Consider the following 20,392-nt stretch of genomic DNA (forward strand, 5'->3'; position numbering starts at 1 on the left):
ACGCAGGATATAGAAACAAAACACAAATGAACTCCTCCTAAATATAATAAAGCTCTAAAATTTCTGGATCTGATCCAGTAAACAATAATAATCCGTCAAGAAAGCAAGAAATAATTTACTTCCAAATAAAATAAAGATGTTTTCAGAGAGACGAGGTTGGATATAATTTAAGAGATGTGTCAATCTCAGGGTGGGTTGAATTATAAAAACAGATGAATTAAAGCAGAGTAAAAAACACATCAGTGTAAAAGAATATACAAAATACATTTTAAACAAATTAAAGGATGAATAACAGCAGTTTAATCAATGGTAATGGTAAATATTCTTGTGTTTTTACTGAGAACATTAAGAACTTTGTATAAAAAACTGTAAATATGTAAATATTTAGTATATTTGGGATAAAATAGTTCAAAATCTTTGAAGTTTTCCTCATTTTTAGGGTTGAATCTATGCTGCTTAATTCCTTAAATGTAATATTTACAGATTGGTGCAGACACGTCGACCTGCAGGTGACAAATTGGCCGTTAAATCTCCGTTGCTGTCTTTTTTTTCGGCCACTAAAGCAGATTTATGAGGTAAGGACACAAAGTCTGTCTCTGGCTGTAACTCTGATTTAATTTCACGGCGGCTGTAGCGGAGACAGAATCTCATGTTAGTGTTTGATGAGTGAGGCTGAGTGCACTGACGCTCATAAACAACCACAAACACTACATACACACACATATATATATATATATATATATATATATACATATATATACACATATATATATATGTGTGTATATATATATATATATATATATACATATTTACATATATATATATACATACATATATACAGTACATATATACATATATGTGTATATATATATATATATATATACACACACACATACATATATACGGTTTTCGTGGTTAGAAATTCAAAGGATATCTTGATAAGCCATCATGATGTCACAATTACAGGAGGACATTGCACACCATTTCAAAGTAAAAGCGTTTGTGTGACGCAAAACGAATCTGTAAAAAAAAACAAAAAACCAGACAGAAATAAAACATTAAATCAAAATATATATGTAGACAACTGTAATTAAAACACGAGACAGGCTTATGTATATATATGTATATATACACACATATATACATACATATATACAGTATATACACATAAGCCTGTCTCGTGTTTTAATTCAACATTTAATTTTATTTATATATATATATATATATATATATATATATACATACATATATATATATATATATACATACATACATATATATATATATATACACATATATAATTAAATGTTGAATTTAATCATTTCAAAACAAGTGTGGGGCCGCAGGACATCGACTGGTGGGGCCGCATGTGGCCCCCGGGGCACGAGTTTGAGACCCCTGCTTTACACGATGAAATTAAACATTTAGCAGAAATCTTAAGTCTAAGTCTTAAGTACAAATGAATCTAAACTTAATGCAACACAATGTAAGAGCACAATCAATTGAATTGATTTCTTTCCACAATGTAATTAAACAATTTGCAAATAATTTCCATATTTTTATGGATTCATGACTGTTTTTGTTGCCGTTTTCTTTACCTAATATTGCTTATACATATTCACACACAGGTTTTTGTTGCCGTTTTACATTTAGTCCATTGAATTACTACTATGTACTATGTATTAATTTACTTTCAAATAAAGAAATCAACATTTGTTTTCTTTAAATCATATGTAGTGTTGCACATTTTTATTTCTTTTGAGTGAAATTAGGTTTTTTTAGAGGTCAAAATGGCCGCCTGGGTCCTGTTGCATGGTGTTGTTTACACTTTAAAAGAAGATATGTGCTAGTCATCATGACCCTCACACACACAAACACACATAGCATAATAGAGTGAGAGAGGGGTCTGTAATTGGTGAGTATTGATGAGATTCGCCACTGTTGTTGCCACAGATACGAGTCATTAACTTTAACCTCCTGCCTCCTCTCTCTCTCACACACACACAAACTACAAAGACGACACACAACGAGCGCAGTGTCGTGCCCGAGAGTCTCTTGTGTAAACGTAGAACAGGTTGCCATGGGAACAGCTGACATAAATGAATGAGATATGACTGTGTGTGTGTGATAGCAGGTCTGGAGGTAAATCAATGAAAGGACGAGCTTTCAGTTCCAGTTCCCTGTCAGATTTCAGTCCTCCATCTATCTGCTCTACACACAGAGAGACACACACACATTTTCCACCTCACCTCATCAATCACAGCAAAGTTACAAGGTGGAGAGCAGCGACGAAGTGTCTTAAGAAGTTTTATTAGGACCCAGAGAGAGAAAGACGCAGCGTCAACAACCACCGGTGATAGAAGAATCACAACGACAGGAAACAAACAAGCGAGAGAACATAACATGAATGCATAACATTAACAAAAAAGACACACAAAAGTGTAGTGGGTTGAGTGGGCTGATGTTATAGAAGCCAATTTTATATATTAACCAAGATTAATGCTGAAATTCTTGTTGCTCAATTTAATCATAAAATCTAAAACGTACATAAAAACTCCTTGTCATTCACAAAATTAGACCAAATGTGATCATTTGTGTTTCGGTCAGTATAGTACTGGATTACCACCACGTGGGATTATTTAATCTCTGTATTGTGTGTTTTTTTTAAATCAGAATATGACTTGGGGCACTCCTCCATAGTATAATTACTGACCAGACTAATAACCCAATGCTGATTATTATTTAAGTTTTCACCTTCTATCTAAAAGTCACATTTCATTTAATTAAAAATGTATAACTAGGGTCAGTCGGTGTTTAATTTCAGCCATTTTGTGTAATATTTTATCAAATGGTGGAAAATAGAATATCAAACATAATCTGCCATGTAAAAAAAAAAATAAACATTTACACCACCTGTCACCTATCTGCTCTACTATTTTCTTATCCTTAGAAAACCCCTTATGGGTGGATAGTGGTTATTTTATTGACCACAGATTTATTAATCTCAATATTTTGAGCACTATGTTTGAAATGTCCCTAAAGTTACGCGCAGCAAAGGACCACAGTTGTCCACAAAGAGCCAGACATGAGGTGTGTGCCTGATTTAAGACTTTGATTTACTTCAGAAAGCAGAATTGGAATAAAATGGACATGGGGGGAAAATACAGCAACTAAGATTTAAATACGTAAAACCCATGACTTATTTCAAGCTGGCATGGGAAACACGTGGTCATTTAACACGAGGCAGTGGAAAAAACTTTCATTAATATGGAAGTATGTATGTAATGTATTAAGAAGGCAGATGGGATACTAAATGCATTTTATGTCTTATATAGCCGTCTTAAAAGCCATTTTTATTAATTTCATTAATTCAGACCACGTCTTTCATTGATTCACTTATTTTTTTAAATGTTAAACGCGCATATCCGACCATTCTATTACCACATATTAATGCACTTTTATTCCTTGTCGTTACTTCCTCTCTCATTAATCTGGTCTTCTGTAAACTCTGTAACGTTCCGTGTTTATCATAAACATGTCAAAATAGATGAAGAGATGCAGTCATCAAACAAATCTGTGTGTTTGCACTATTAAAAAAAACGCGTGAGTGCAGTTAAGGGCAACAGAACACACAGAGACGAATGAAAGGAAGAGAGCATCTGGCAGTTTTGACTGTTTCTGACGCTGACGAGTTCGTTTGCCTCGGGCTGAACTTCAGCAGACTAAAACAGAGTGGAAATGAAAACCAGGACAGGACTGAGACTTATCACAAAACACACACACACACACACACACACACTAAACACACAAAATATACAAAACAAAACCCCCACAACCAAAATCTAACCCTGACCTGCTGTTGTTTATTCTCACATTTTTTTTACCTTTTGCTCAAACTTCATCTTTGGTTTGAGAAGCTGTAAATTCACTGTGTGTCTGTGTAAATAAATACACAAACACAAACACAAAAGATGTTAACTGGATACATTTCTGCTAAAACAACCTAAAATATGTGTCCCTGTATAAATTAAACTCATTTTAATTCCATCTATTAATTCTTTCAGTGCATATACTGTATATTTGTACGTAGAAACACAGCTTACAAGTATTTCTAAATTTAATTAACTGTAGTTTGGTACTTTATAGTCCAGTAGTTGCAACATTATGCACCTGTACAAAAATAAACACACACACCTGGTAACAATATAGAATATTTAAAGTTAAAAAAATGGCTTCAGTCCCTTAACGTGTTCCACCATCACCGTAAACATGTGTGTAGGCTAAGATCGGCCTCTTCAACAGGCCTGCTCTGACCGGGTTCAGGATGGGGGGGTGGAAAAAAAAGGCTGAGGTCAAAGGTCACCACACCCGACAGGACTGTGCTCCCCGGTTCATGGCTGAAGACTCGGGACAGCTGAACACCTTCGCAAACTCCTGGTAGTTGCTCATCGCGCCGACGACTCTGCAGGGCGACACGGGTGACATTGTGTGTATATACTTTTATTTGTTGCCTATTTAGGACCTTTGATCTTGATTTTTCTTTGTTTTATATTTTTGGAGCAAAGAAACAAGACAATATTCACATTTAAAAGCTGAAAAATCGGAGAAACTTAATAAATAAAATAGTTGACAATAACTTCAGTCATTGTTTCGGCCCTCGTGTGAGCTCACCTATATTTTGGTGGACTGTGAGCTCCGCTCTGGATCTGATCCCTGGCTGCTTCTGGTCTGTACGAGTTACATCTCACCTGCAAAAAAACAAAACAACAAACACCCTGGATAAACAGTAGGTTCTGACAGTGTGACGAGGTGGATATGAAATTTCCCGGATTCTTTGAATGCATCTTGTGAGCTGCTCCCGTTCGCTCAACACACAGTGAATTCTGCATTATTTCCACTGGGTCTCATGCGCTGTTTAAAGTATTCTAATATTGGACCGAATAACACCAATGAATATTGGAATAACATTTTTGTTGAAAAAAAAGAAGAAAAGAAATGCGCGAGCCTATATATTACGTTACGTCCAGAGATTGAAGTACTACAGCACTGGATACAAGTACCTCACATGTATCATTAACACGGAACTACTAGATTGTTTAAAATGTTTACTACAAAACCTAGACATAAACATTCACCTTTTCCAACAAACTGCCTGCTCAGAAGACAGGCTGGGTATTTATTAGAAATTTCCAATATGCTATCTATATCAAAAGCTTTGATAATGACATTTTTTCAGTGCAAATTTTAAGTAAATACGTTATTTTTAGTGAATGACAACACATTATGTTGCGAGGAGACGTTCAAAACCCACGTTTATACCTGAAAGCATTGATGTTTGAGACCTGGAGAGAAGCCAGTGTGTACAGAAACACGAGTTGGCTGACGTTAGAGTGTGTTTGGGTGTTTCTTACGTGTGCATAGCTCAGGAAAAACAGTTGGTTGTTGTTCAGTCCGACTCCTGGAAGCAGAGGCTCCTCCGCACCGCCTCTGTTCTCATCTATCCACCGCCTGTACGCCTACACACAAGAGAAAGAATGGTGAAATAAAGGTTTCATTTGACAAATCGCAGGCGTAATTAATAAATAAAGGCAAAGATAAAAATGCAACGTGTACACACAATAAAGTCATGTTCAAGGGATTGAAAGACATACCCTGAATGCTTCTCTTATTCCTCCGTTGTCTGCGATGTTTTCTGACAAAGTCCTCTTACCGCGCACCTACACACATCACACACACATCTTTCACTTGTGATATATCGGTTCATACTCAGATAATTAGTGCGTCATTTAAATTGAACAATCCTGCTTCAAACGCTTACATTTAATCCCGCCTCCTCCCAGTGATAATCATTATACTGGTCTATCATACACTGGGTTTTCTCAGTGAAGGCTGTGACGGACGAGTCGCTCCACCACTGATGGAGGTTTCCATTTTTGTCAAACTTGCGACCTGGTCAGGAAAAAAAAATTAAATATATAGAGAAATATATGTCGAACAATGTAACAATTCAACCATTCATTCATCCATTACCAGTCATTTATCAATGAGCAATGTTATTGATGAGCAGAATGTACCGTTATTGTCAAAGCCGTGGGTTAGCTCGTGTCCGACGATCACCCCGATGGCGCCGTAACTTAAAGACCTGGAGACAAAAACCAGAGATATGTGGTTTAATTTTTTATGAGTAGAATAAACAGTGACATCAATATTAAAAGAAAATAGTGCATTCATGGACAGAATTAAGCTAATTAAGTGGATAAACTCTCCTCCTGTTCTGTTGGCAACAAGCTAATTAACTAGCAAGCAGTTATATAACTCTAACCAAGGGCTTTTGTAACAGAGTCCTTTTTTTTAACTGAGTAAAATAATAAATTGTCCCCTGGAGACAAATAAAGTATTTTGAATTTTAACTGAATTAAAATTAAGTATAATACTAGGGTGTAAAAACAGAGGAGTAAAGATGCTAGCATGCTAACTAAAATCCATTAGCTCATTCACTACAGTGGTTCACCAGCTAGCTTGTTTCTCAAACTGTGTTTTTGTGAAGATACACACACAAGCACAACATTTTTTTCTATTAATTATGAAAATAAGAGATTTATTTAAACTCCCGTGCAACAGAATTCAACAGTTATAAACATTACTTGTGACAGGACCGTAAAATATTCAGTGTTGCCGACTACTTTCAACAACAAGTCGCTAACGCCAGCCTTGTCAGGCTGTATTAGTGTATTTTCCCATGTTAGAAGGCAGCTTTTTGATAATAAATGTCACAGCTTAATTTGCATTTTGTTGAGAAGTTAAAATAGCAGCACAATGTCTTATTTTTGTTTCTCTAAAATAAGGGGACGAGAAAGCAAAACCCATCACCATGACATGGACAAGTTTTACTTGGATAAACACAGAGTTGTGATTTGTCAACAGTGAATGGTTATGGTAATGATATTTCGATTCATTTTGCGTCATAAATTAGTTTTTTATGGTGAATTATATATCCTTACGTATCAAAACAAACAGTCTTTATTTAGAAACGATGAAAAAAAACACTTCAAAAATGTTGTTTTTCCTGAATTAAAATACGATTCTCCTTTAATCTCACCTCGGATACTCTTTTCCCCAGAAGAACGGTTTCTGGAGTTCTCCTGCTGGAAATCCTACAAATGAGAGGATAAAAATTAATAACTTTTGTGTGTGTGTGTGTGTGTGTGTGTGTCTGTCCAATGGATTTATTCACTGAAGAATGAAAGTAAATTGAAGAAGTGTGATTTTTGAAGAGAGAGTTTGTTATTTTTGTTGATTAAAATGTAATTATTTCAGAAACAAAGAGGAAGTACAGTACATCCTTCTGTCTGGAGAGAACTTAGGAATAAATACACATCTTACGGATTTGATTTGTGGAAGAACTGTAGAAGGCATTCACAGTCGTTGGGTTTGTAAACCACCTGAAATACAAATAAATGCCATGTCAGTGAGGAGGTAAATACAAAATAATCAAGCTAAAGAGTGGAACATGAACATTTTTTTAAGCCTGATTTCATAAATATGAAGCATTTTGACAGATTATTTTCAAAAAAGTTGATTTCGAAAAACTGCTTCTCACTCTTTACGTGGCACGCTCTTTCGAAGCCAGCTGATATCGGCCTGGGCGATGAATTTCAGTGTCTGCATCACATTACCGTAGTAGTCCAACTCTTTGAACTTCAGCTGAAACGGACACAAATAAAATGCCAAATGCTTGACTCAGTTGTGCCAAATCTTAAATCTGAATAAGAATTGTTTCAGTAGTTCAGTAGTTTGCCACTTGTTTTTTTCTTCACAAACTGCTGACAAATCACATCATTTAAAGTCACATTTATGTGTGGATAGAGGAGAGTTCTGCACAAAATCAGTGCGGGGACAAACCTCCTTAAGATCCTCACTGAGGTAGGTGTCGTTGAGGATGAATTCGGGGTAGCCGACCTTTGCCAGGACGGCGTCAGCCTTGAGAGAGAGAGAGAGAGAGCGAGCAGCACAGACGGGACAGTTTCAACACAATCATAAATAGATTTGTGCGACATTTATCCAGAGTGACGTCAAAGAATAGGATTAAATTATATTACGAGCGCCATAAAGACGGAGACGCAGTGGCTGAGGACGAAATGTCCTTTGAATGTGACTCTGAGATGACTCCTAATGCAAAACAAATTCAATTTACTGTAACTTTAGACAAAGAAAACTGCATTTCGGTAAATATTTGCCAATTACTTACACGACCGAGCCATTAATCATTGTTTTAAAAACCTGGGTTTTTACTGCGGAGCATTTCAGCATCATTGTTTCATGAAATCTATTCCTTCAGGTTGACTATTTTGCCTCTAAGGCAACATACGACTATCTTCCCACAGGGGGCACTAGAATGGACTGAAATCAACACCCTTTGTCTTCTCTATATTGCTTCACTAAAATGTTTTTTTTTTCTATTTTTAAATAAGGGGTTTGGGTGAGAACATGGCTGCTGAAAGATGCCTATGCTGCCCCCGTGTGGTCAGTTTAAAGCATTTACCTATTTGAGAATGCAAGTGTAAAGAAACATAAGGGGGTAAATGCCTTTTCGATGGCTCTCTCCTTGGTTATTTGATCCATCCAGTCGTTCTCTTTCGTCAGTATGTCAATGAAAGCCCAGCGAATGCCCCCGATCAGCTCCTCCATCTGACAAACACGCACACACACAGGAGGCAAGAGAGGATTACAACCATGTGAACCAGTCTTATCCAATAAACATCTACGCCCTCTTAAGGATATTTTCCCCGTCGTATCTCACAGTCAGTCACAGTCGTTTTCCACAGTTAGAACGCCTCGTCAAGCCCTCACACCAAAGTCCATAGAGAAAATTATCATTTTTAGCTTGTTGGGGGGGCGGGAGCTGCTGGTGTCCCGCTGCCTCATTTGTTAGGTTAATATCACTTCAGTAAAATCCAAACAAAGCATTTGATGCAGAAGTTAGAAGAAAACGAGTTTGCTACAGCTGACGGCGGGAGCTACACAGAACAACTCCAGTGTGCCGTGATGTAAAAACTGTTGATTTTATCAATGGACTTTGGTGCATGAGGAAAGTGTGATTTGGAAATTCAGTTTCCAGCCCAAAAAAAGGCTGTTTAACAGCTAGGAAAATGAGAAAACATATTCATAAGATAAGCCTTCTGTTAAGTGGCTTTTGAGTTTTAATGTCCTCACCATTTGTCCGTGGTGAGGACATTTTGTTCAGTCCAAATGTCTTGTTTGACTAAACTACACTAAGGTGGGATTTAGGTGTCTTTACAGCTGTGGAATGTGTTAATGTCAGTAAAGATCCTTACAAAGACATAAATAAATGCATTTGTCCACATAAAAACGGGATTGTTTACAGGAAATAAAGCGCACAGTGTCACCGGCATATAAACACACACACAGCTGCACCCAAAACACCCAAAAATACACCTGATAAACATATCTGTTAATGACTTAAACATATACACACAGCTTAAACAACAGTCATTTACACGCACCATGTGTTTCTTGTCCTCCTGGAAGTGTGTGTTGACAAAGAGGCGTCCCGTGGCGTAAACAAGCGAGTTCTCAACGTAGTTCACACACTTGTCCCAGCGCGGGGTCAGAGAGGTGGTTCCTGCAGTTACCTGGAGACAGAGCGAGAGTCGTAAAGAGAGTTTTAATATTTTAAATTAAAGTTCAGTCTCGTTGCAAACAAACTAAATCATTGATCTATGGTATTTTATGCGAGAAAGGTGTAAACAGCCGCTTCTTTCTGTTAATAACAAACTAAACTCAGTTCTCCAGCAGCCATACAACCAGGGATCAGCAACACAAAATGGGAACAAGAAACATTTTATAAATATACTGTTAAAAACGTATCGGAGGACAGATTTTGGGGACGCTGTCTCTGTACGTACCCGAGCAAAGTCGAGGTATCTGAAGAGGAAACGGCGACTCAGCGTGGTGATTCTGGAGAAAACTGTTCTCCACTGAACGTAGTTTGCTACAGTCCTGGAGAGAGAAAGAGAGAGGGAGGGCAATTCATTCAAAGCCTTCATGTAATCTTATCACACGCCATTATACACTCATAATAAATGACGGTAGCCCCCGAGCTACACACTTGCTCTCCTTCTGTGTCAGCCATTTGTGTGTGTGTGTGTGTGTGTGTGTGTGTGTGTACCTGGAATCTGTGACTTTAATGATCTTGAACAGTTCCTTTAAATAGTACGGGGCTCGGACGATGACGGGCTCAGAGGAGGAGATGGACCGAGCCGGGTCGCTTTTAGACTCCACCACAGCTTTTACAAACGCCAGCCAATCGAACTACAGACACGGGAGCGAGGAGGTTAATGGTTTTCTTGTGTAAAACACAGGAATTACAGTCATTTCTGATTATCATTTGTTATCTTCGAGTTGGACCTTTATGTACAGTACTGTTGAAGGCTGATGTCAACACCAATACCAATATAAAAGGAAACAAACCTTGTTTTCAAAAACATTTCTTACATGTGGCCCTAATTTCTTCCATATTGAAGAAACTGTATAGACCTTTTATTTAGTAAAACAAAAACACTGATTTGACAATGATATGCTGAAATGTATAAACTATTAGCAGATACAAGTGCTTTATTTAGTTTTACACCTAATGTAGAAAAGTTACATTGCTGTTGTTCTTTTTTTAACTCGTCCGTTTATTCTCTCTGTTCCTTCATTTTCATTTTATCTTACAGGTTTTAATTATTGTACAAACACTTAGTAACAATGTTTTGAAAGGTTATATATATATATATATAAATAACACGTGTTATTCTCATTACCTGTGGTATCTCACCCTGCAGCTGAGCTATTGTGTATTTATTGTACATTGTGTCGCTGGTGCGGTTCTCATAGGGAATCAGAATCTGTGGACACAAATAAGAGACATCAGAGACAAGTCAAAATTCACAAAAATCTCATTTTTTAGCTGTTTTTAGTATAGAGCTTATTTTTGGCAGGAAAAATATGGAATTTGCATGTTAAATTATGTTTTTAGTATTTATTGTTATCAAATAAATACAGATTGTTGTGTTTTTTTTATGTTAAACAACCTGGATTTCAAAATAATAAGGTTTTTACTCCCTCCTGTGTAAACCCTTTGCCATTACAAGTGACAGCATGGAAAAATTAAAAATATCTTCATACATTATAAGAGGTGACTTCCACATGTCAAGAATAAAAATAAAAATAGGAAGTCGGAAGTCAGACCCCCCCCGTGTTACTTCTGCAAATCAAAAATGGAGTCTATTGTTATTTTAGTTGTAATGATTTCCACAGCCACAGACGCCTGTCACATGTGTTCTGTTAAACTACAGGGAGATTATATTTATCTGACATGATGTCTTTACATGAGCCAGCTTGGTCTCAAAGGCGAGTGCCTTCTCCATCTGGGTCAACGCCTCCGCCTCTTGAGCGCCCAGCATGACGGCGATGTCCACCATCAAGCTCAGCAGGGCCGCGCGGTTCTACACAGAGAGAGAGAAGGATAAAGGATAAAGGTCAAAGATCAAGTTTCATTTACTCTTTTCACTTGTTTTTCACATGCTCTCACAATCACAGCTATTGTGGAAATGGCATTAAATATATAGATGATTGTGTATCGCCGGCGATGCGTTTGGGCAAGCGCTGTTCACGTTACTTTAACGATGCGACGGTTTGTACTGATCGGAAACATTTCAACAGTTTTTGAAAGCTAAGAACGTGTCATAATTATGAAGTAAAAAGTCGAAATTATGATATAAAGTCATAATGATGAGATAAAAAGTTATAATTATGAGATTTATTTATTTATTTCGGTCATGTCAGTTAGCTCACTCATCACACATCATCTTAGTGTAGTTCACACAATACACATAAATGAAAGGGAAAGCGGGAGAAGCAAAAGCTTATCTAGTCCCGCCCCCATTATCCACAGAATACATATTTTCATCATACAACACATAATTATTCTTTTCTTATGACATTTTGACAAAAACATGTTTCAGCATCAGGTAGCACTCAGTCGTGAGTGACAGTCTCGACTTGTTGCCTGGCATGTTCAACGTCCCAAAAGTCACAAAATGATCCAATCAATAGAGATAAAATCCTTTTAAGATCATATTAACTGGAAAGTTGATTAACTAAAAAGTTTGAGTTATCATTTAAATATGTTGATTTAAATATGATTTAAATCTGGACAGACTCTTGCTCTAATGTAAAAACACACACAAAAAACAAAAAAACAATTAATATTTTCAACCAAGTGCAATTAAATGGAGAAATAGTTAAATCATCGATTGAGATGTACTGTTTTTTTATATATATATTTATCATTTATGTTGTGTTTTTATGTTTATTTTCCCACATTGTGGACCAGAAAGTTATCCCAACCTAATCGTTTTTTACTGAAATTCTAAATTAAGCAGGAAGGAAATCTGTTTCTGTTTCTGCTGCTGCAAGAAGGGAGTGGGAGTTTTATGACTGACAGGTGCAGGGCGTGGAAGATGGAGTGGAGACTCACCGCCTGCGCAGAGGAAGAATTGGTGATGTAGTCTTCCCTCGAGGACAGAGACAAAGACGCCTGGTCAAGCTGTGTGAAGGCAGACAGGAGAGAGAAGAGGTCAGTGATACTCAGTCATGCATCATTTATTTGTTTTGCTTTAAAACCTGCTTTTCCTTGAGTGATTCAGAAAGATTTGAGTTCAACCCGTACACATAATCTCAATATAGTGGATTATTTACAGATTTAAATGTGTAATCACACTAAAAAAAAAAATCATATAAAAGTAATAAAAGAAGAATAAGGAGAAAGACTACACAAGGAGGTAAAAAGAGGTAAAAAAAAAAATAGATACAAAGACATCACATAAAAGCAAAAAATGGGTTTCAAAAAGTATTTTTTTAAATTCACTGGTTAAAGAACTTCAAGCTGCGATTACAAGCTGTGCAGAATTGGAACAGTAGAGGGCAGTATTGCGTTTCTAAGTGTAAAGCCTGCTGGAACTCATAGGAAGAAGAAGAATTTAAGTTGTTCCAAGGCCGTGATGGAGTGAAGTAAACATTGGATTTATGACTTTTGGAAAGATGAAAGAGCCCCAGTCGAGAATCTAAACTCATACAGTGTTAGCATAAATATAGACAAACTAGAAAACTAGAAAATTTGGGTGGATTGAACCTTTAAAAGCTGGTTGCACAAGCCCCTCCCCCTTCCAAACACCTGTTTCTAACAGTCAAAAACCGGTGAAAAACAGAGAGAGAGAAACATGTTTTAAAGTTGTTGTTTTTCCAGAACGGGTGATGTTTGGTTTGTGAGCGTCAGGAGGCTTTTAGGAGCTCCCACATTTAAATTTCTGGAAAAACGGGTGTGAATTAACCGAGAAATTACAGTTCTAAAATCATCCTCGTCTTTTTTTTTTAGAGTTTTAACATGGGAGTCAATGGGAGGTTTGACCAGAACTCTCTGCACTTTTAGGTGATTTCAAGAAAAACTGCAAGTCATGAAAAACAACACACAGGGTTAGACGACAACCACAACAACGTTTTTATGTATAAAAATGTCTGTGTAAGTTGGAAATTGTGGGCAGGAGAAATTCTTCATAGTTTTTTGTGATTTTTGTTTGCAATGGTTACTCGAAACGCTTAGGAAAGTCATGGCACACCGTTCCCGATCAAAGCACACGTTTTGATATAGGATGTGTGATGGAAGAGGGAAAAAGATTAAGATGAAACGTGGAAGAAATACAGTAGTTGCTAGGCAGGCACGCTAATAATAAAAATTGCGGGTATCTCACCTTGATTATGTGCTGAGAGGAGTTTTTGTCATCGGGGGAAACGTACAAGCGAATCAGGACACTTTTACTGTGCTGGTTCCTCATCTGCGCCAGAGTCTTCAGGAGGCTCCACTGAGCGGCCGACCACGAGAACTCGCCGCCGAGCCCCTCCCCGACGACGGGCCACCGGAACTCCCGCTGCTTCAGTGTCTTCAACATGGGTGATGAGTCCACCTTCTCCAGCACAGCTTTGAGGAAACAGACGCCGAGTGAGAAACTGTTTGCAGACCTCAAAGTGGGGAATGTTTTGGATCATGAGGACATTTTTCTATGCCACGTTACAGAGACGAAGGGATAAGTTTAGAAATAGGTTAATTTTGGAGTAGTGGGGTCAAATTGGGGGTAATTACAGGGGAGCGCATTATGAAAACAACAGCCCCCACCAGGGCTGTAAAAGAGACTGCGTGTGATTACATTACTTAAACTACACACTTAGGGCTCATGTGTTCACAAAGTCATTTCCACTATGGGGTTAGGTTGGGTTAGGAGTTGGATGAGTGGGTTCTTTATGGTCTTGGGAGTTCTTATTTATCTGATTTGCTTTCTCAATGATGGTGTCTGGCCCTTTAAGTGTGAAATCTGTAACTCAATTTCTACTTGTATGAAAAGTAAGTGGTACATAAATAAAGTTGATTCATTGATGGACCGATAAGTGTCCAGGGGAATAAGCACACGCACTGGTGCGTCAGACTCACTCTCATTCATGCAGGAGCGGTAGAGGACTTTCGCTTTGGTCACGGCCTCCAGTTCATCGGGTTGTGACGGAGCCTCCAGTAACTCTGACGGGAAAAAAAAGGAAAATCATTATCCAATAAAACATTAGAATTACAATATAACAGCATTTTACAAGGATTTTCCCCAGTACCCTTCGTATGTTTGGTGTTTCTCTAAATACTATGTTTTACCCGATAAGAGGTGTGAGAATCAAAACAAGGTTGAATGAGCAAAAATGATTGGAAAGCGAGTTTCTTTTTCCTCTCCCATCGGGACATTTGGATTGTATGCTCTCGTTTCTGACTTTTAAATACACCACACTTTACAAATAAATGTTCTAACTAAATTGAACTCAATCTTCAACAAAAAAGGTCATTCATTTGCAGTTTTCGTCTTAGTAGACGTCTATATTATTGTCTTTTGACATACATCTGTGCGTCTCCAGGCTAGGGAGTCTGCCGGCGATTTGATTTCACTCTACAAGGCAAGGACGCCATTTACAAAAAAAGGGAACCACTCACAAATGGGTTTTTTACCCTGGCGTGTTAGGGGCGGTTTTAACACAATGAAGACAGAGAAGCAACGTCAACCAGCTTCGGTCTCCATTTTACTCCACACAGCTCCCCGCGCAAAAGTAGTTTGACGCCATTGGGTTATCATTTGGGATTGGGAGCCACTGGGATAGCCATCACTCCTGGAGAACTGCAAGTACTATGTTTAGCATGTAGCATGCTACATGCTAAACATGTATAGTGCTTTTCCACTACATGGTCCACGGCATGGCTCGACTCTAGTTCAAATGTGACATCGACAGACCGCCGGCCACCGATTGGTCAGAGAGCGTCGTCACTGGAAGAGTCACGAGTGCGACGTCCGACACGAGAATCAAAGCGAACAATGTCGAACTGTAGGTCAGTAGGACTTAAAAATCCCAGAAAACATGCGTTAAATATTTAGCAAAGGAAATGTCTCAAATGTCAACATTCTACAAAGGAGTCTAGCGTATTTAGCGACAGCACTGACGACCGGGAGTTCGAATCACGACCCGTTCAGTGACTGTGTCAGTCGGACAGACCTTTTTTAAATCGTCTGATTATAATGATTCAGTTACATCCAAAACAACTGCTTTACTGCTTTACTGCTTTTTACAACTGCTTTAAGTCACTAGTTTGTGTGTTTGTGTCGCATGCGTAAAACATAGGTCACGGCAGTTTCGCGCAGCCGTGCTGTGATGACTCCGCCCACGTTGAGGAGGTTCTATCGTAATGGGGATAGTATCTCAAATGACAAACTCTGGGACTGACTGCACAGTTACGGGTAAAAGGCAAACCTCTGAGCTGAAGGTCGACATGCTGCCGCAGCCATGGGTAGATGCCGTACGAGGAGGAGTCTTCCGGAATCGGGTTCTGCTTCAACCAGCCGCCACAGGAATAGAGATAAAAGTCCTCACAGGGATCGACAGACGGATCCATTTTGTTTAAAATAGACCCAGCTACAAGGAGAGAGAAAAAAAAACCGGTCCCAATGATCAAAGTGTCTGGTGATTAATTCAGGTTACATTTAAAAATCTCACCTGCTTCAATGCATTCTGAGGTCAGACAGAACTCCTCCTGACTGGACTTCTGAGACACTGAGGAAACAGAATTGAAGGTAAGTGAAATGTACAGTCTGTATTTGCTGTGACTCAAACACAACATCTATATATATATATATATATATCTATATATATATATATTTATACATATACATAGCCTGCTGCACCAAACCACACACAAATGTAAACATTTCCAAGGCTGCTGGTGGTGACACGCTCAGCGTCCCATGACGGAAAAGACGATGACCTTACAACTTGGCTCATGAGATGAAGCCCGAGGAAGATCTGCAACCTAACAATTATCTTCATCAACAGTCATTACAACAGCAAAACGAGTAGTCTCGGTTTGAGTCTACGAAGCAAAAAGGTGACATCAGAGAGGCTGAACGTGGGCGATACCTGGCATGCTTTCTTGAACTGTATCCAAACTGATGCAGATTCATCTCCTTAAAGCTCAACAAAAAGTCATTTTGTCCTTTTTATCTGTAATACTACGGCAACCCAGTTCATTTATAGTAAAAATTTGGTAATACCGTCTCATTTCTATAGTATTGGCTTAGTGTCAAAAATGGAAAACATAGGTTTTGGGACATATAGAAGGATGAGATTCAACTTTATAATTATGACAACGATCAGTTTTCATTCACAAACATCAGTAAAGTGAATGTAATACTGATGGAATCTACAGAAAAGTCTTATAACCAATCAATTACTTTGAAAATAATATGGTCATTTTAGGTTAGGAAAAAAGCAGGTATTACCATAATATTACCTCCTTATTATGTACCATAATGGTTACTGTTATTTAAAGTGATCAGTTCAGCTGATTCTGCTGCTGGTTGGTTCTTCATTACACAAACTTCTGCTTTGTGATGCGGTTGCCAGGTCGAGCAGAAGCGGGTGGGCGGGGGCGGGCAGCACGGAACCGTGAAGCCCGGCAAACGGATTTAGAAAACCAAATCCCATTGTGAATAAACCAGTGAAGCGTCACAGAGCCGCACTCTGAACGTTTGACCTCCGAGGTCGAGCGGTCTCGTTGTCTTTTTAGGGCCTGCTTATGTGGCCGCTTCATGTCATTGCGCCCACTAAAATAAATAAAATGCGCACGGTCACTCGACCTGGAGTAACCTCAACAACAACAACAACCCCAGATAAACACACATCTGGTGCTGTGTACATTATCCTGACTGTAACTGTGCAAAAAATAAAAGCCCGAGCTGGAAACTTTCTTTAAAAACAGTGAGGAAAGCACAAAATGTCCTCACAAAAGGTACAAATACAAGAATACACAGTCACTGCTCGTACCTCACGGTCACTTCCGAGGAACTAAACAGACACAGTTGCACAAACACGCAAATAACAGACTCTGGGAAGTCATTAAGAAGGAAAAAAATTAAAGAAAATAAATAAATAAATAAATCATCAAAGCCACCACTTGGCATTCCTGTGTCTGGTCATTGGCACAGTTGGAGGGTTTCCATTAGAGTGGGTTTGTGTGCGTGTGATGCTACATATACGTGGTAGGCACATCACGTAATTACACTTCAATGGCACCACAAGTATGTTTGGCTTCCCTCAATAACAGCAAAAAAACAGTACTTACTACTAACATACGGGTAGCCCTCGCAACCACGACCGTCCTCACAGCCTCACGCGACCAAATTACTTATAAAGCAATAGAGGAATATGAAGGTTTAAGTGTACTTTGTTTATGCTTTAAATCCTTAAAAGGTAAACTTGTGTCTCATAGTCACAACTGCTTTTTTGAGCTGCTTTAAAACTAATTGTTATCAAATATGTCAAATATTTGTCTAGTTTCGTTCGTAACAACACGACAATTCCATTTCCGCGTATATTTATTGTCATTTATGTTCGAGGATGGGTACAATTACTGTATTTCTCCTCAACACACGTTCAGGCCATTAGTCGTTATTTAAAATCTGGATATGCAAACCTTAAAAAACAGGTTCAGAATATACACCCCGGGAAGAAAATAACACCATGTGGCGTGATGACATAAGGTCCAGCAGAGGGCGCAGTGAGCACATCGTGGCCTCAGATCCACTTTGAATCCATCAGAAAAATAAATTGCGGGATTAAGCAAATTTCTTTAAAAGGAATAACAGGACAAGTACACACACTGCACTACTTTCCCCTTAAGTCAGTCTTGTATAAAGTAAACTTAAAGGTGATACTTAAGTAAAAGTACAAGTATGTTACCAGAAAATGACATTTGGTAGAGGTTGAGTCACCTTTTTATAATATTTACTTAAGTAAAAGTACTTAAAGTATATGACATTTACTGTACTTAAGTATCACGTAAGTCACTTTTTTATAATATTTACTTAAGTAAAAGTACTTAAAGTATATGACATTTACTGTACTTAAGTATCACTGAGGAGTTAAAGATTGAGCCATGGTGGCGCAGTGGTAGGGTGAGTTGCCTCAAGTGGAAGGTTGTGGGTTCAATTTCCTGCCTTCTGCTCATCTATTAGTGTCCTTGAGCAAAGGCACTTAACCCCCAGTGTTGCAGCGTGTGAATGTCGTGTGAATGGGTGAAAACTTTAGTGTAAAGCTCTATATAAATACAGACCATAAGACCAACTCTTCTTCTTCTGATTTTATTTGGTGGTAACAAAGAGAGTTAAAGGAGATGTAGTGAAAGTATGATATTTAGTATTACAAGTACAGATATTTGAATTTTGTGCTTTTTTTGTAAACATTAAGTGTCTCTCTCTCTCTCTCTCTCTCTCACACACTCACACACACACACACTCTCACACACACACACATTCCTTCCCAGCATCCACTTTGACTCCCACACTGCGTTACAGAGACTCCCAGGTCGTGCATGTGGGCGTAAACGAAACCTTATACGGGCCAAAAATACTTTGACACAAGTTACCCGCGAAGCCTGCACGCAGACCTTTGCTCCCAGCTGCATATATATATATATATATATATATATATACACACACACGTGTGTGTGTGTGTGTTATTTTCAGCCAGACTGTACTACAGTTTATAATCTGAGTGTGTATTTCCACAAATTATAATGTAGGATGAGAGGGTGTGTGTGTGGACTCACCCAGTATGAGTGCGAGCAGCAGGATGGCACACAGACACACGCACATGGCCAGTGCGATCTTGTAGAGGCGAGTGTTGCCCCTCTCGGGTTTAAGCCCGCTGCCGTTCAAGTGCTCCACCTCCATGACCTACTGTATATCACACAAACATAAAAAAGAAAACACACTCTGCCACACACACACACACACACACACACTCACTCTTTCACTCTTTTCTATAAAAAATGTAAAGTGTGAGGTGGAAAAAGCACCAAGAAAAAAAGAAAATCCAGAAGGCGTAGGACAATAGAGTAAATAAAAATCAGACTTTTTTATTAACTGTCCCCAGTCATTGCTCTTTGCTGCTTCACACACATCTGTCTGTCTGCACTACTCTCACTTCACTCTTCAAACTATTCTTCCCTCCCTCCCTCATCCCTCCTCCTCTCCTACTCTCCTCCCTCCCCTCTAGGAAACGAGGGAGCAGACGTCCCCCGTGGTGAATAATCATTTCATTAAAAACCATTAAGCCCAAACCAGCAGCAAATTTTTATTTAGCTCTTCTTTATGAGGACATTTGGTCTTTGTCCTCTTAACTTTAAAGGGCTTTTTTTAAGGGTTAAGAGTTGGTTTAAGGTTGGGGTTAGAATTAAGTTCAGGTCAGTGTTAAGTTAAGGGGTTAGGGTTAGGCATTTTGTTGTGATGTTAAGGGGTTTCTGTTCATTATCTTTACGTGTGTGTGTGTATCTTGTCGGGACCAGGAGTCGTCATGGAGACCATAATGAGTCCTTAAAAGGATACAACGGACACGTTTTGATTTAGATCTTCTTTATGAGGACATCTTGTCAGGTCCTCTTAACTTTAAAGTTTTTTTAAGGGTTAAGAGTTAGTTTAAGGTTGGGGTTAGAATTAGGTTTAGATCAGGCTTAAGCAAGGGGTTAGGGATTTGTTGGGATCTTTGAGTGTCCTTACTACAAATGCTGTAGAAGGATATGTGTGTGGTATAATCACTTACCTTGTCAGGACCAGGAGTCGCCATGGAGACCAAAATGAGTCCTTAAAAGGACAGCTGTGTGTGTGTGGTCATAGTAGTAGGCTGTGAGGACAAATTTTGATTTAGCTCTTTATGAGGACATTTTTTCTGGTCCTCTTAACTGTAAAGGGAT

General features: G+C 38.5%; 1 protein-coding gene across 1 annotated transcript; it reads right to left on the reverse strand.

The window, feature by feature from the left end:
- Positions 1 to 3,866: 3,866 nt before the first annotated feature.
- phex (phosphate regulating endopeptidase homolog, X-linked) lies at positions 3,867 to 19,447 on the reverse strand. Its single transcript, XM_058631068.1, has 22 exons — positions 19,250 to 19,447; positions 16,141 to 16,197; positions 15,898 to 16,059; positions 14,549 to 14,632; positions 13,815 to 14,041; positions 12,545 to 12,613; positions 11,394 to 11,510; positions 10,827 to 10,910; positions 10,190 to 10,332; positions 9,927 to 10,020; positions 9,525 to 9,653; positions 8,587 to 8,688; positions 7,903 to 7,980; positions 7,601 to 7,704; positions 7,384 to 7,442; positions 7,100 to 7,154; positions 6,075 to 6,142; positions 5,819 to 5,949; positions 5,652 to 5,717; positions 5,412 to 5,516; positions 4,672 to 4,748; positions 3,867 to 4,462 (listed from the first exon to the last, which is right to left on the reverse strand). Exons 1-22 carry the CDS (start codon positions 19,371 to 19,373, stop codon positions 4,360 to 4,362), a joined length of 2,238 nt encoding a protein of 745 aa, XP_058487051.1. The 5' UTR covers positions 19,374 to 19,447; the 3' UTR covers positions 3,867 to 4,359.
- Between the last annotated feature and the right edge of the window lie 945 nt (positions 19,448 to 20,392).

Source organism: Solea solea, chromosome 1, assembly GCF_958295425.1.
Source record: "Solea solea chromosome 1, fSolSol10.1, whole genome shotgun sequence".
In the NCBI taxonomy this organism is placed as follows: domain Eukaryota; kingdom Metazoa; phylum Chordata; class Actinopteri; order Pleuronectiformes; family Soleidae; genus Solea; species Solea solea.

Bases quoted from the DNA above. Each gene is read 5' to 3' on its own strand.
- phex (XM_058631068.1), bottom strand. From the start codon at position 19,373: ATGGAGGTGGAGCACTTGAACGGCAGCGGGCTTAAACCCGAGAGGGGC. The intron at 12,614-13,814 runs GTGAGATACCCG...GCCTTCACACAG, and splicing joins CCTCTCAGCACATAATCAAG to CTTGACCAGGCGTCTTTGTC. The intron at 10,333-10,826 runs GTAATGAGAATA...CCGTGTCTGTAG, and splicing joins TGCAGGGTGAGATACCACAG to TTCGATTGGCTGGCGTTTGT.